The sequence below is a fragment of the Athene noctua genome, chromosome 5, assembly GCF_965140245.1.
Source record: "Athene noctua chromosome 5, bAthNoc1.hap1.1, whole genome shotgun sequence".
Taxonomy (NCBI): domain Eukaryota; kingdom Metazoa; phylum Chordata; class Aves; order Strigiformes; family Strigidae; genus Athene; species Athene noctua.
Genome location: NC_134041.1, coordinates 21,034,984 through 21,050,291, shown reverse-complemented (window position 1 = coordinate 21,050,291; position 15,308 = coordinate 21,034,984). Strand labels below are relative to the sequence as shown.

Sequence of the window (15,308 nt, the reverse complement as noted above, 5' to 3'; positions counted from 1 at the left end):
TGCGTGGGGCCTCCACAGGCCGCAGATCAGCATCTGCTCCACTGTAGACCCTCATGGGTGGCGGGGAGGTGGCCCTGCCATCTCACCACGGGACACAGGGGTGTCTCTGCACCGGCACACCTCCCCACCTTGTCCTCCTTTCTTCCGCCAACCTCGGTGTTTGCACAGATGTTCTCACAACTCCCATCACTCCTCCCAGGTTCCCCTTCTTAAATACATTATCTTGGAGGTGCAGCTAATTGGCCCGGCCTTGGTGCAAAGGTGGGTCTGACTTGGAGCCAGGAGAGCTTCAAGAAGTTTCTCTAAGGGGGCCACCACTGTAGCCCCCTCCCCCGCTGCCAAAAAACCCCACCACACACTCAAACCCAGGACAACCACACTTTTGTTAATATAGACATATCCGTAACTAAGGCTCCTGGCTTTTGTGGGAATGATTTAGAAAACTGCACGTTTTGTTAAGAAACAGTGTTTACATAATGCAGGGAAATTTGAGGACCATGAAAATCTGTAGTGGGAAAACTGTTTTCGAAACACCACTTTCTAAGTATCTAGTAATGGATCTAGGGCCACACCTCTAGGATATTGGTATGCTATGATATTATTACAGGTTAAAGAGAAGTTTTACTTTCACTAAATATTAGAGGCTGTGTAAGGAGTGCAAGAAGCCAAAAGGTGTTTGTTCTGATACAGAAGCAGTCTGTTTTATGGGGAAATCTAAAGCTATGTGGAAATGTAAAGTTGAAGATGTAGTACTGAAATGCTATGCTAAAGGAAGTGACCTGTTAGTGCACAACTAGAATATGCTTACCACAAGATCATCTATTGGCCTTCGAGTTCTTGCACTTTTTGAGACTTGGAGCTTGTATGGCTCAGAGAAGAAATAAGTCTTGTGATTAAAAGTTGAGTCTTTTCCCAGGTGTATTTGAGCTCCCCCCTGCCCATATGTGCACCAGTATTCAGGGTCAGGCCCCAGTCCCTTGAGCCTGTCGGCTTCTCAGCCACTGGGAAGCTGCAACACTGCTGCTCTTCTGGCACGCTTCCTAGTCACAGGCTGGCTGTCTCTCCACAGAAGTGGAGCCCCGTCTTCCAGCTCTCTGGGCCTTGATAACTCTGGTTTGAAGATATAATAATGTAAGTTGCTGGTTCTTGGGTATGGACACAGAGGGTCACCTGGGAGCTTATCCTTGTTGAGAGAGATGAGAGGGTTGCGGCTTGTCACACTATGATATACCATAATATAAATGGGTTCACAGTCAGCTTGTGAATTTGTTCACATATGCAGCCGTTTGTCTCAATAACACAAAGCATATCTGGTAATATACAAGAATAATTCCTTGGGGGTTTCTCTTCTGAGTCCCATTCTGTCTGGGATCCTTTCTGATTCTAGAATTGGGTTCTCCAAAGGCTGACCACACTATTCCACTGACATCCATGATCATTTCACATTTTATCAAGGTTTCTCTGGCTTTCATTGCCTTACAATTAAACCAGGCCTGAACTATTGTGAAAGCACAGTGTTTTCTCCTTCTTGAAATTTTTGGATGAATTCCTAAGATTTATTATCAGCCAGGTTCTATAAATTGTTTGTAAAGATTCTCATCAGTTCAGATTTTCCGTAAGGAAATACACATTTGACACAACTATCAATTGATGAGATATTCTGTCATACATAAATATGAGGAAGAAATTCACAACATTTTCCTGTATTCTTTCAGTAACGAAAAATAACATAGAGCTAGCTTCTGGAAGACATGACACCATAGATACTTATTTTTTTTGAAATCTTGTTTATCTTGTAGTGTTACAAACTCTCTTAGGGCTAGAACTAGCTCTTGCTCATTTAGTAATGAAACTTTCACTTGTAACAGTTGGGGACTGTTACACAGAGTTTGAAATGCTGCATCTAACTGTTAGTGCTTCATGCAGCTTTCCAAAAAGACATAGATGTGAGAAGTGAAATATGAACTAGGCATTTCAAATAAGACATTAGTGGAAAGAGTTAACGCCTTAGTAATCTTTTTCTTAGCTGACATGATTTTTAAACAATATTCATCATACTAGGTCATCTAATCTCATGAAAACAAATTCTTCTAGCTTGAGTTCTTTGGTCTTTGACTAGCAGTAATAAAATTAGTTTCCTGTTCAGATATACTAGAAAATATCAGGGAAAAAAACCCAGGTACTTGTTTCTGTCAGTGAGTTAACACTTGCATAGCTTTGAAATTAATTGTTTAGTATGCTCATTACTCTTAGAAAAAATAAATATGTTCTCATTATGTTCACTTAGTGAACATATGTATCTTGCAATACATTTAATGTTACTTGCTGTGAGGGAGATTACAACTCTTTTTAAGGAAATTGGGTAAATTAATGGAATGGGGTGGGTTAAATTGCTCTCCACATGCATTCCCTAGCATGCCTAGCCTACTCCTGAATTTTAATTGATATATATAAAAGAGTTTAGCTGAGGATGCTCTGTGAAGCCACTGGAGTAAAACAGGATATAACCTGTGTATTGCAGGGACTAGGCTAGTTAAATATGCTGTATGCTAAAAAAAAGTGAATAACACATGGGACCACATTTTATGCCCATAACCATAGTCAGCATGTAAACAGTTGCGTTTTCAGCAGCTTCATTGTGACTATGTGCATATTGATCTGTGGTGAACTTCAGCAGGGGTTTTGGGGCTGTTCATAAGAAACTTCCCCAATAGGCTAGAGAAAGTGGACAAAACCCATGAAAAGAGAAAATTATTACTTATTAAGAAGTCTGTACGGTTTTAATACTGCAACCTGTGACAGAGCCTGAAGAGGGTTTTCCTGATCCTTATTCTGGCTTTGAATTACCAGTAACGAAGATGAGGACCACTAAGGACTAAATACTCCTGGTGCAACTAATGGGTTTCATTCAATAGGAATTTTTCCAGAAGCAGAGTAATCTTAACTATAAAATTTTTACCTGATTTCCTGTTTCAAATGAGAGATAAGGTCCACATAACCAGGATACGTTGGGGGGAAAAAAAAGAAAAGAATAAAGCTGAAGACTTCAAAGTGTAGTGATTTAAAGAAAAGCTTTCAAAATTTGGAGTCATATATTTTACAAACACAGTGCTAAACTAGGAGGACTTTTTGACAACTACCTTGAAGTTACTGCAATCCCACCTGTGATATAAATTGTACTTTTTTTTTTCTTTACAACATTCCCTCTCTGCCTGCATTTTCACTCCCTGTCCCCCACCCTGGTTGGTGTCAGACTGTTCCTAATAAGCATAGGGCTTCCTTAACTTTATATTTTATTTTGCTGAATATGCATTTAATTAAAAATCAGATTAATTACAATAGCTTCTTATGATTCCAGCTAAAAGAGTGAATTTATGAGATGGGAATATAATGGGTGTCACACTTTTAATGAAATAAAAAACTAAATGAAATTTCTAGACCACAATTTTATGTTGGATCACTGCAGAGCATGTGCCAAACCTGTCTTGATTTACCCCAAAATGCTGTATCAGAAACAGGACTCCCAACTGAAGAATGTGTCCTATCCTGAGTGATCACTTACTTGAAGTAATATTAATTTGAATTCTTGATAAATTACTCACTGTAATATGCTGTTTTAAAACTTTTACAGCCTTTTCATTAATAGATGATAGTGAAGATTAGAGCTAGTATTTTTTGTGTAGACTTCTTAATCATAGTCTTTAAAGTAGAAGTTGAACGATAAACATCTAATGGAATAGCTTATGGCAAGTTTATTTTCAGAAGCTATGTTACTGTGTTGGCACAGATCAACATAACCATTTATCGCTAAATTCTCAAAACTTAAAAACTGAGCTATCACTTATACATGCTTGTCATTGTCAGTGTACATTACATATGAGTAGTTTATACCATTTTAGGATACTTGCAATCTAAATCGATATATATTAGTCATAATGAATATAATCCCCTTCTAGAAGAAGATGTGTTAGGGAATTAAACCATTCTTTAATCTTTTTTAGCTTACAATAATCTTTGTCTTTTAAAAGACATAAAGAATTGTCATGGGTTATTATTAAAGGAATACCTTAAGGTAGTCATATTTGAAGGAGTTGTCCACAATACATACCGAGTTGTGTTCTGTAAAAACGGACCACTTGGCTTCCTTCCCAAAGTGAAGTCTTCAAATTAATCTGTGGAAATAATGGAAGAAAGTGTAATACTTTGGTGGTGCCCACAATCATGCGTTGTGCAAAACTGCAAGCTTAACTCTAAGCATGTTGTGCAGCTGTGCGGAAAAGTGGGTACTCAACATGGGCTGAATTTGCTTCTGTGTATTTACTCATAGCCTTATTTTTTTCTCCATCAACACAGTACCTAAATGGATTTTTACAAAAGTACAGCAGTGTTATATTCTGATTTGCGGCCATTAATGATAATGGATTTATACCTACTTTATTTTTAATGAAACAAATGTGGACATTTGTGTAAAAGCACTAAATATATAATTCATAGGTTCTCCATTACTATACAAATTTACAAATAATGTGAAATCCAAAGTTCATAGTACCCTGAATATTGATGTATTAGATATATACACCCACAGCCTGCATTGGGGAACTTGATTCTTGCCCTTTCAACATCTTGCCCTTTCAACAGCTCATCTGGCAAGAATGAGAATTTTTGTAGCAGAATAAGCATGGGATTGGGACAAGCAGGATCACAGATGTCCACATAATTCTTCTTACCAATGATCTCTCCCCCTGGTCAGACGGCCACTGTGTTTGAGAGATCAGGATTCCTTTCTTGCATGTCCAAGTTGGTTTATTTTTGTTTAGCTGGGTGCATACATTGTTAGTTGCAACACTCCCTCTAGAACTTTCTTCTTGGTAATTTTCCACTTACTGGCTGTCTTACCTGAATTTATTTGTTAAATTTACTGAATGTCTGACTAGCCATAAGCTGCAGAAAGCCAACCAGGGAACTGAAATGAATAGGAAGAAAACACCCTCACTAATTTTCCTTTTTGACAGTTTAACAGGCCCAAAAGCATTTACCTTACTTCTCCATTTAGGCAGTTAACTTCTGAGCAGTTCTCAAACACCAAGGATGTCTAGCTAGAACAGCCACCTTGGTCAGCAATCGAAGATTTAGGTGGATAGTATATTATTTAGGTAGTGGAAATATAAGCAATTTTTATATTGTATATGTGATTTAGTATGTTCTGTGCCAGTTTTATTTCAGATTTAATTCAGGGACATGCTGCACTACGTAGTCCTTTTGGATTTATGCAACTGTTGCGCTTGGAGCCATGCTCCTGCTGCAGAATTCCAACAGGAGCAAACATATGGGGATTCTTCCGTCCTTGGCTTGCCCCACCATTTGTTCCACGTTTTAGACCAACTGGTGCTGTACCCAGTAGAGTACATCTGTTACAGTTTATTACTAGGAATTTGCAATTCATTTCAGTTTGCTAAAATAATTATAATATTCATGGCCAAGAGTACTGCATTAAGCAATTACACATAGGAGTAAGCAAAATTTTCCTAAAGTGTATGTGTGATTCAGGACCTACTGCCCAGTTGGGGTGATTTGGGCACTCAACAGTCCATCACCAATGAGTCAGATGTGCTCTGACATTTGAGTTGGATCATCCTGAGAAATTAAAGTAGCAGCTGAGATGCTGTAAGTGACATCCTTTATGTGAATGTCCCTGCTCTGTTTTAATTAAGAATGCAATAAATTAGCATAAACCACCACTGAATGCATTTGGTTGCCACATCTTGCTTGAGGTACTCGGCTGGGGAACACCCAGAAATGGAGCAGAGTCTTTATTGCTGGAATTGCAGAGGCACATCCGATAACACCCTCTAACTCTTCCTGAAAGTCAACAGTATGTAGGCTGGTACATAAGTCTATACCTTTTTGAATGTTGTACCCCACTTTTTTGTCTTTGTGCCTAAAGCAAGCTGGGAGTTACTGTATTGTGCTATGTTGTTATTTGCAAGTAGACTTTTCAAGTAGGTGAGATTTCTCTTTTATGGGATAAATGGATTATTGATCAGTCCAGAGTAAGCATTAAATAGTTGATTAGAAAGTTACCCCCTTAGCATTTAAAAGAAAAATCCCCATAAACCTCAGCACAATAAAATGTTAATACAACATATTACTTCTTTATCTTTATCACCCACTCAAGCAGACTTTTAAAATAAAGACGCATCCTGATATAATATTCATAACCCCATCATACTCATCATGTTCAGTCTCCCATTTCTGTAAGTCAGTCTCACACATCTTTGACATTCTCTAGTAACAGAATAAGCACACCCTATTCACCATGGTGGAGAAGTATAGTGTTAAAGTAAGTTTTTTTTAAAGGAAAACTTACAAAGCCAATCCAAGGGGTTACAACCAACAATATGCCTGTTATGGTTCTACATCACAGACCTGAGTCTGGATCTGTCACTTGCACGCTGTTCACACCCACCCCTTGGATTAAATGAAGTCAGTTTTGTGATGGAAACCTGTCATTTTCCTGATTTAAAAAGAGCTTGGGTTAGAAAAAGCTGTTTTAATTTTTCAAGTTACACTAGTATAATGAAAGACATTGCAAACTTCATTCTGCCTGTGTCATTAGACCACCGCTGTCACTTAAAAGTACAGCTATATTCCCAACATTTATTTGTGTCCTTGCAAATAAAAGCATTGTAAGAGAAATGAATTTAACTCATCAGCTCACTAGATGTAGAAGCAGGTTCATGTGAAGGGGAAGCTGCAATTTATACGCAAATGATAAAACATCCAGAAATAACCCAGATCCCTTAAAATATTTTTGCTTGTTTTGCTTTACAAGTGTTTCTTGGAGTGATATAATGAAGCAGAATTATGTGTTTCAATATGCCGCACATAACAAACATCCGGGAATGGAAGCCATTATCATGACTACTGAATACTGTTTTCTAGCAGTCTTAAAAATGTCTTTAAATATTTGTAATCTAAGTGGTGTGGACAATACGAATCTAAACAAACTAGTATGAAGTTGGGCTATAATGTTCAGTAATTGAGTTTTCTTTTTGCATAGCACTGTAAATAAGTGTGTGAGGTGTGATTTAAGAAGCTTTGAACTTTTTTGAAATTCCATCTAGATTTTAATATTTTCTGTTCACTTTCTACAGAACATTCTGGCTTTAAATCCCCGAAAACAGACACATGCAACTCTTCATTCCACTGCAGCAAAGAAACAAGTCAAAAAGCAATGGAAAAGGAATTCTGACAAAAGCTGTTCGGTAAGTACATGTTTATTATTGCATCTGGAACATGTAATAATCATTGAGGCTGAAATCTCAGTTGTGTAAGAAATTAAAATTTGAGTTTTCTTGTTCCATAGCCAAATTTGTCTTCTAGTTCTGTTCCTGTAGATACAAAGTTACTTTGTGATCAGCTATTTACTTTCCAGAACTCAGTACATCTTTTTGGTGATTTAGTAAGTATTTGATGCAACTTTTTCTCTTTTTGATATGGAGTCTGATCCATCTCAAGGATCAAGCAGTATCGCAGCAGGTTCACCACCTCCTGTGCCTTGCAGAGCTGCTTGCTTTCCTTGGGTAGTCAGTGTCAGCTGCCCTTCTGCTACTTGCTCCTTTTCTTTCTGTTCTCCAAGAGCAACGCTGGGTAGAGCAGCACTTTTCTATCTTTTCTGAGACTTTTAAATGTAATTTTATTTCAGTACAGAAATAGGGGAAGCCATCATATGTACCTATTTTGTATACATATATATGTATGTGTACTATATATACATGACCATATATGTTATATATAAATACATAAAGCTTAGATTAAAATATGGCTCTGGATTTAAATTTTGTGCATTGTATTTTTCAGGAAATAGGTGATTTTAGAATAAATATTTTTTCATTATAAACTGTCTATATTCTTCGGTATTTCTGCCATTAGATATAATTTTCTCCCTAGGTATTTAGGTTCCTAGTCTCAGTGTGATATTTGGCTAATCCTATCAGACTTTGTTGTCTCTTTGATCCCTCATCTGATTAGAAGGTTTGTAGTGTTTTTACCATCTTCCTACAGATTCTCTTAGATAATCTGCTAAATTCAGAAGTCTTTTAGGTAGAGTACTACTTCTACATCTGCAAACTATTTCCCTTATGGGTATAATATTAAAGTGTCTTTTCATAGTGTTATCAAAACACCTTCTCCCACTAAGTAGGAAAATTCAGGTTTGATAGTTGATATTCATTTATAATTAAAAAAACCCACAACAAAACACAAACCAAAACAAAACCCCCACAAAGTTCCTCAGTGTCTCAAAATCATGAAACCTAGTCTGATCAACAAATATTTGCTGGAAGGAGCAACACAGGGTATTCTTAGAATTTCAACCATACTCTAGTATAGTTTCCTGTTTTATAGCATTGTTTATAAGAATCTCTCTCTTACTAGAGCTAATATTCGTATTTTCTTATTTTATTTATTGACTTAGGTAATGCTATAATAACTGGAAACTAATGAACACGAAAAGCTTCTGTTTGTGAACCGGGATGATTATTCTGGGATGTCTGATTCAGTTATTGCCCACAACTGTCTGTTCCTGCTGCACAGATAGTTGAGCTGCTCAGCAAGCAGTTCCTGGACAGCTGCAGTTTACATCGTTACGTTTTTAGGCAACCTGAAATCAATACTGGGTTGTAAACTCCTCTGTTTTCAGAAACTGTTAGGAAACTCAGGTATCTATGCAGCAGGGCAGCATCTGTTAGTAACCTGATTAGCTTAAACTGTAAACTTATCCTAGTTAGTTAAACTTCAAACCATAGTATACATATATATATATCTCTTCCTAATGGGCATGTTAACCACATTTTATAAAGCTTCTAGGCTTTAAGATCATTCTTGGTTATTTGGTTGTATATAATCAAATAACTTGGTTATATATCTTGGAGCTTTCCCCCATGTCAGCCTCGTTTGATATTTTTATTCAGGTTATTAATAAAATATTAATAAAATATTTGATATTTGACGGTTTTGCTGTTAATTGTGAAAGTGCATAGCTTTCTGGAAATTGTCTCTCTTTCTGCGTTCCTGCTCTTAGCTGTGTGCATGAACCTCATGGTCTCTCAAATGTTCTTGGATCCCCGAGGTTTGAGCTTCTTGGGCTGTGCAGACAGCACCAGTTTTGGGTTCATCCCTAGTTTGTGTGCCTTGGTTGTTTTTTTATTTGAAAGAAATTCTGAGCATTGTCAAATATTGCAGGATGATGTTTTGGCATAGGTTTACAGTCCAATAAACAACTTGGTTTTATAGTTCCTCATTACTGCATGGAGATCTGTGCAGTTATTAGCACCCTGCACTGACAGAGATCTGCTCATGTGTTGTAATTTACAGGATTAGAGATAAGCAAATAGGTGTATCTGTACATGTACACACCTTCATCACAGGTAGTTCTTATAATGTACATTATGTACTATTTGGTAGAAATGTCACATTATTTATTTTGCAAGTCCTGATATGTATCATGTAAAATGCTAGAAGAAACTGTAAAGGGGATAGTCCTTATTTTAAACCAGTAATGGTCTTAGTTTTTAGAACTGTCAAACTTTTCTTTACTCAGAAGTATGTAGCTTACTTTTACTGTGGAAGATTTACTACACACCTTACTATTCTGGCAGAAAAAGCCCTACAAAATAAAAAAAATCAAACCTAAACTTTTGCCTCGTATCTCATTACATAAAAGGCATTAGGAAAAAATGATTTTTCACATTCTCCAGACCATTGTTGTGGAGTGGCTTCAATAAACAAGACAACAAAATGATAGAATCCTTTCCTAGCCTTCTTAATATAAGAAAGCTAATGTAGGAGAGGATACATTGAGGACAATTTTCTGTTATGGTCTGTGGTGGTTTGACCTTGGCTAAATGCCAGGTACCCACCAAGTTGCTTTTTCACTCCCCCCCCTTTCCCCTTGTTTTCTCAACAGGGCAAAGAGGGGAAAGAAAATAAGATAGACCAACCCTTGTGGGTAAAACAAAAGCAGTTTTAATATAAGCAAAGTGAAGTAAAGGTCCGTGCATGGAAGCAAAAAAAAAAAAAAGAAAACATTTATTCTCTACTTCCCATGATCAGGCAATGTTGGGCCTTCTCAGCAGCAGGGCTCCCATACACGCAGTGGTTGCCTCGGAGGACCAAGGGTGACCCCACCCCCTTCCTCCTTTTTCCCAGCTTTATACTGAGCAGACGTCATATGGTCTGGAATATCCCTTTGGTCAGTTCGGGTCAGTTGTCCTCCCAAGATCTTTCCCACCCCATCCCACTGGGGGGTGGAAAATGTCGGGAAGAGCCTTGGTGCTGTGTAAGCACTGCTCAGCAGTAGCCACAACACCAGGGTGCTATCAACACCCTGCCAGCTTCCAACATAAAACACAGCACCGTGAGGGCTGCTGTAGGGGAAAACCAACTCTAGCTCAACCAGACCCAGTACAGGTCTAAAAAAGACATTGGCAATAATGTATAGGCCTGCTAATGAACAGGTCAAGCTCTATTTGAAGTCCATAGGAAGTATTCTTGCTGGCATTTCCTTTAAATGTGAATTTGGCTTTTAGCTTTGGAGTCTTTTAAAGCTTTACTGGTGCTGCCTTTGCAGAATTACTGTTGGAGGGAAGGTGGGAGTACGAAAATACAAAACTAATTAAATTAACAGCCCTCAAAACTCTGAACAAAAGCTGCATCTGCTGAGGCATGCACACAGTGACTTTGTAATGTCTAATACGCTTCCAGATGGCACACTTACATATTTCCTCAGAATAATTACACAAGTGAAATTTTAACTCCTAACCTGCTCTGAGGCACTTTCAGTTGGCCATTAAATGAGTTACGACGTGGAAACTGAGTGTCAGTATCTTTCCTCTGCACTGGAAAAGCATTATTGTAAGGAAGGTTCAGTTATGCTTCCAATGAGTGCTGTTGTTTATTTACTGTGTTAGCAACCAGATTGTGCTGTAAAACTGATTTATAGGTGTAGGTGCAAGATCAGTCAGCTTTCCTTCAGAAATTTTAACTCAGATTTATATCAGAGTGGGTACACTATTGCTGAGTCAGTCACAGTAACAGTGCTAAACCTAAGCATTAACGCTGGTTTCTTCTGAGTCATGCTGAAAGGTGGCATAGACAAATGCCTGGTCTGTCTGGGGAAACAAAGGTTTCTGTTGGTCAGAAGAAATTAAAAGAGTTTTGAGATGGCTGTAGTAATAGTAAATCTTGGAGAAGGAAGCAAAATTTAGATCACATTGGGTCATCAATTTACAGATAAGACTAAAGCAAAAGAATGAACTGTGGAAGAATCTGTGAGGACTTGCTTTGATTTCAGGGTTTCCCTAGGTAGTTCAGGATTGTTTAGACATATGATTTATCTATTTATGGTTTCCAACTCTATAATTCCATTTCTGTATGTATTTTGTGCTTGTTGACATTTAAATCACAAACTAGATGGGCACACATTGTGTGCATTTGCATTACACCCAGTGCACAGAATTCCTTGCTTTATGAATAGGGTTTCTAAGCATTATGGGACAAGCTCTGCTTTTATCTTGTATGTATGCAGGTTTGTCATTTTAATGAAAATCACCTCCACAATTTTTATAAATTTACTTGCCTCTGGAGAATTCAGTGGGATATTGTAGTCCAGCCCTTTTTTTTGGTAATGAAACCTTAGAGGTTCCTACTCGGGATAGGTGAGAAAATGATACAAATCCACCTATGTATTCAGACTTTCTTCAGTTTCTGCATTTAGAAATAATAGTAATAATTGCTCCAGATGGAAGAGTTGGAAGTATTTCAACAAGAGAAGAAAGGTGAAAAGGAAATGAGTTTTAAATTGGTTTGTAGTTAATTGCCATAGCCTGTAACTGTATTGATTTTCTGGCAGTAGTAGCATTGTTCTTTGTCCTTACATTTGTTAAGCCTGATCAGCATTGTGCAACAAGAGCCCCTTTACTTTGAACAAAATAGTTTTTAAGCACAGCTGGTTGTGGTGTGTTTTTTTTTTGTTTGGTTTTTTTTGGTTGTTTTTTTTGTTGTTGTTGTTGTTGTTTTTTGTTGTTGTTTGTTGTTGTTTTTTTTCAGGGGCATCATGTTTGGGCAAGAGTATTTAACTGTTCTATAGTTCTTTCCAGCCATTAGAGAGAACCAAATTCTTCACTTTGTCTTTTTCGGTGCAACTAGCAGATTGCTCTGTGCTAATGGTGGAGAATGAGATCTACAATTCATTGCAAGGTGTAACAGATTATGTTGTTTTTTAAATGCAGAGGATGTTATTCCTTTAAAACAGTAGTAATAAGAGTTTGCTAAAACTTCATACTGCTTTTCACTTTGATAGCATTTCTGTGGCTGTCACTGCTATATATGAACATCTGTAAAAATGAATTCTTATTTTAAAAAAAAGGTTTGTAAGTACTTCTTGGTGTACAAATGTCCAACCTTGCATAGAAAAACCTGTAAATAAGATAATTCTTTCTCAGCTATAATCAGTTTGTTACTCTAAGCATTGCCTTCCAGTGAGATGGAAAAATGCCATGTGATTTTTGTGCCCAATCATGTGTCACAGTTACAGAAAAGTTAGCAGTTCACAAATAACTGATGGGTTGAAGCAGAAATAGTGCGAATTGCAAACAAGTAGATATGAAACCCAGTTCACCCAAGCCTGAAATGAGGAACCTTAATGAATAAATGCTGTTTCAGTGAATAATTTGGCCATTTCTAGACATGTATTGATGAAAGATTATATATTTATAAATAAAAAATAATCCTAAATATTGTAAAATAGAGAACACTCATTAAAGGAAATCAACTCAATTATCTTTATAATCTAAATGTATAGTTTACCTTTGCAAATATTTATTTTTGTCTTCATTGCATATGAATATGTAAGTTTAGTTTTTTTCTGAATAGATATACAATGGCAGATGTCTCTTTAATCGCTGCTCTATTCAAACATTAATTGGTAGAACATATGTAGAATTCTGCTAGTCTGAATAGGTATAGGATAGCAGCAGTTTTTTTAATCACATCACTATTCAACCACTAATTGGTGTGATGATTAAGGGACATTAGAGGGAGCACTTTGACATCTGATTCTTTGAACTGATGTCTGCCTGGGCTGCACTGTATTCATCATGGCCAGACTGACTTCTTAAATAAAATGCTCTGATTCCCAAATGTGGAAAATATTGCATTAGGATCTATTGAGGTGATTAGGGAATTTGAGAATGATTCTTTTATTTAACTAGTGATTGACTGTATATGCACAAACTATTCATATGAATAATACATGGGTTACTGAGTATCAGAAAGAGCTGAGAAGTAACATCAAGAGATTTTCCCTTTTCTCATAGTGTCAATAATTAAATATTAATACACATTTTAAAATGTACCAGTTTAATCATTTAACAGTCAAATTCCTACTCATGCATTTTTTAGATTAACTAATTACTCTGAATTTTCTCATATCGATATCATACACTGGCATTTAAAACCATTTTACCGGAATAAAGTCGTTTACATGTTTATATATGATATCACTTATACTTGCTCTAAGAAATGCATATTATAATCCTTGAATTTTCTGTTTTATTTTAGATTCAATGTCTTAAGGTATTTTCATTAGAATATCTCAATAGCTCCTAACTTGACTGACTGCTACAAATCTGTGCTTTTATGCACATTTTCTATGTACCAAATTGTAAACACTGGCTGATGGCAAGTTATGCCAAATCCTTGCTTAGTCCTCTGCAAGAGGTTCCTTTTTACCTTGTGGCTCTTCTGGAGTGCTGTGCAAAACCACCTCTGACTTCTGTTCAGAGTTTTCCAGGTTTGGTATTCTTCAGATTTGATGCTGGATGATTCCTCTTATAGAGCAGCAGTCACCAAAGATTTTTAGTTCTAGGTGTAGTTCTGATCTTAACTGTTTCAAAACCAGTTTCTCAGAGTTGCAAGTTGCTTGGTTTTACAAATATATATATATATATACGACAAAATGAAAAATGCTTGTCTGCTGCAAATCCTGAATTCTAGCTAAGTCTGTCCAACTCATTCACCTTCATTAAAGCTGAGCAGATCAGAGAGGACCTGAAACAGTCTTCACTGTTAACTTTCATCTTCTGTTTAGCCTTATTCTTTTAGATGTGTATTTCTATATGTGCACTTTCTTGCGGTTATTGGATGGAGATAAAGGTGCCTTCTTGTGTTAGTGTAGTGGAAAACAGAATATATAACAAGAAGAGTAGCTTCTCTTTTCTTCAGCCCCTCTACTCCCACTTTTTCATAAACCGTTGCCTGTACTGAAACCAATACTGCTCTTTTGCCCTTTGCTTTCCTCTCCTAGACTTTATTGTTGTATAGGAAAAGGCCAATCTCTGTTCTGTGTAGAAATCTTTAAAATCAAAAATGATCATGAGCTTTAGGTTGAGAAGTTCTAACTGCCTGAACATAGTTTCTTGGAAAAACCTGTGCCATTGTTAGCCTGTTAGTAATTACTCACTTCAGATCTATTTATAGTGTCTAAATTCTGGAAGACATCTGCTCTCTAGAAGTAAAAGGAGCTGAGAGACCAATTTTAGTGTGAAGGAAGTAGTATAGCTTGCTGAATGCAATATATTTTAAGCAGGGCTAGTAGCACTGTCCAATATTAAGTTGCACTGAAGTGTTCATTACAAGACCGTGCTTGTAGTTTGACTGCAACTTTGCCATATATTTGGACAAAAATTTTCTGAGTACCAGGCCATCAATTTTTAAGTGTTTGTTTTTTTTTTTTTTTTTGTTTTTTTTTTTTTTGTTTGTTTGTTTTGTTTTGTTTTGTTTGTTTGTTTGGGTTTTTTTTTGTTTTGTTTTTGTTTTTTTTTTAAATCAGTCATATATACACGTTAAAAAAAAAATAAATTACTTGATTTAGGTATGAATAAACAGGTCTGGCAGAAAAGCTTGGTTTTTCTCTTTTAACTAATCCTAATAGCATTATAGTAATAAACCTACTAGCTTTGAATCAAGGATTTGTAACAGACTGGGGATTTTAAAAGTATGTTCATACAACAGAACTGTCCAGAGGCTTTGAAAACCTTATCCTGACCAGTTTCTGTTGCATTTTTATCACAATGTACAGTCATCAGGTGGAGATCAGTTAACTGCCTGATCACTCACTACTCCTTTGCTTACAATATTCAGTATTCTTTGCTTGCAGTAGTATCTTGCTTTCAGGAACTCCTAAATTTTTGGTGGTGCATCTCAGGAATGATTTGAGACTTCCATAATGATTTCTCTGTTGTTCTATA

The 15,308-nt window shown here is 36.7% G+C and overlaps 1 protein-coding gene across 1 annotated transcript in view; it reads left to right on the top strand.

Moving 5' to 3' along the window:
* DPYD (dihydropyrimidine dehydrogenase) overlaps positions 1-15,308 on the top strand; it is a 369,160-nt gene that overhangs the window by 15,003 nt on the left and 338,849 nt on the right. The window contains exon 2 of the mRNA XM_074907341.1: positions 7,155-7,265. Within this exon, the coding sequence (XP_074763442.1) occupies positions 7,155-7,265 (111 nt within the window). The remainder of the gene's footprint in view (positions 1-7,154; positions 7,266-15,308) is intronic.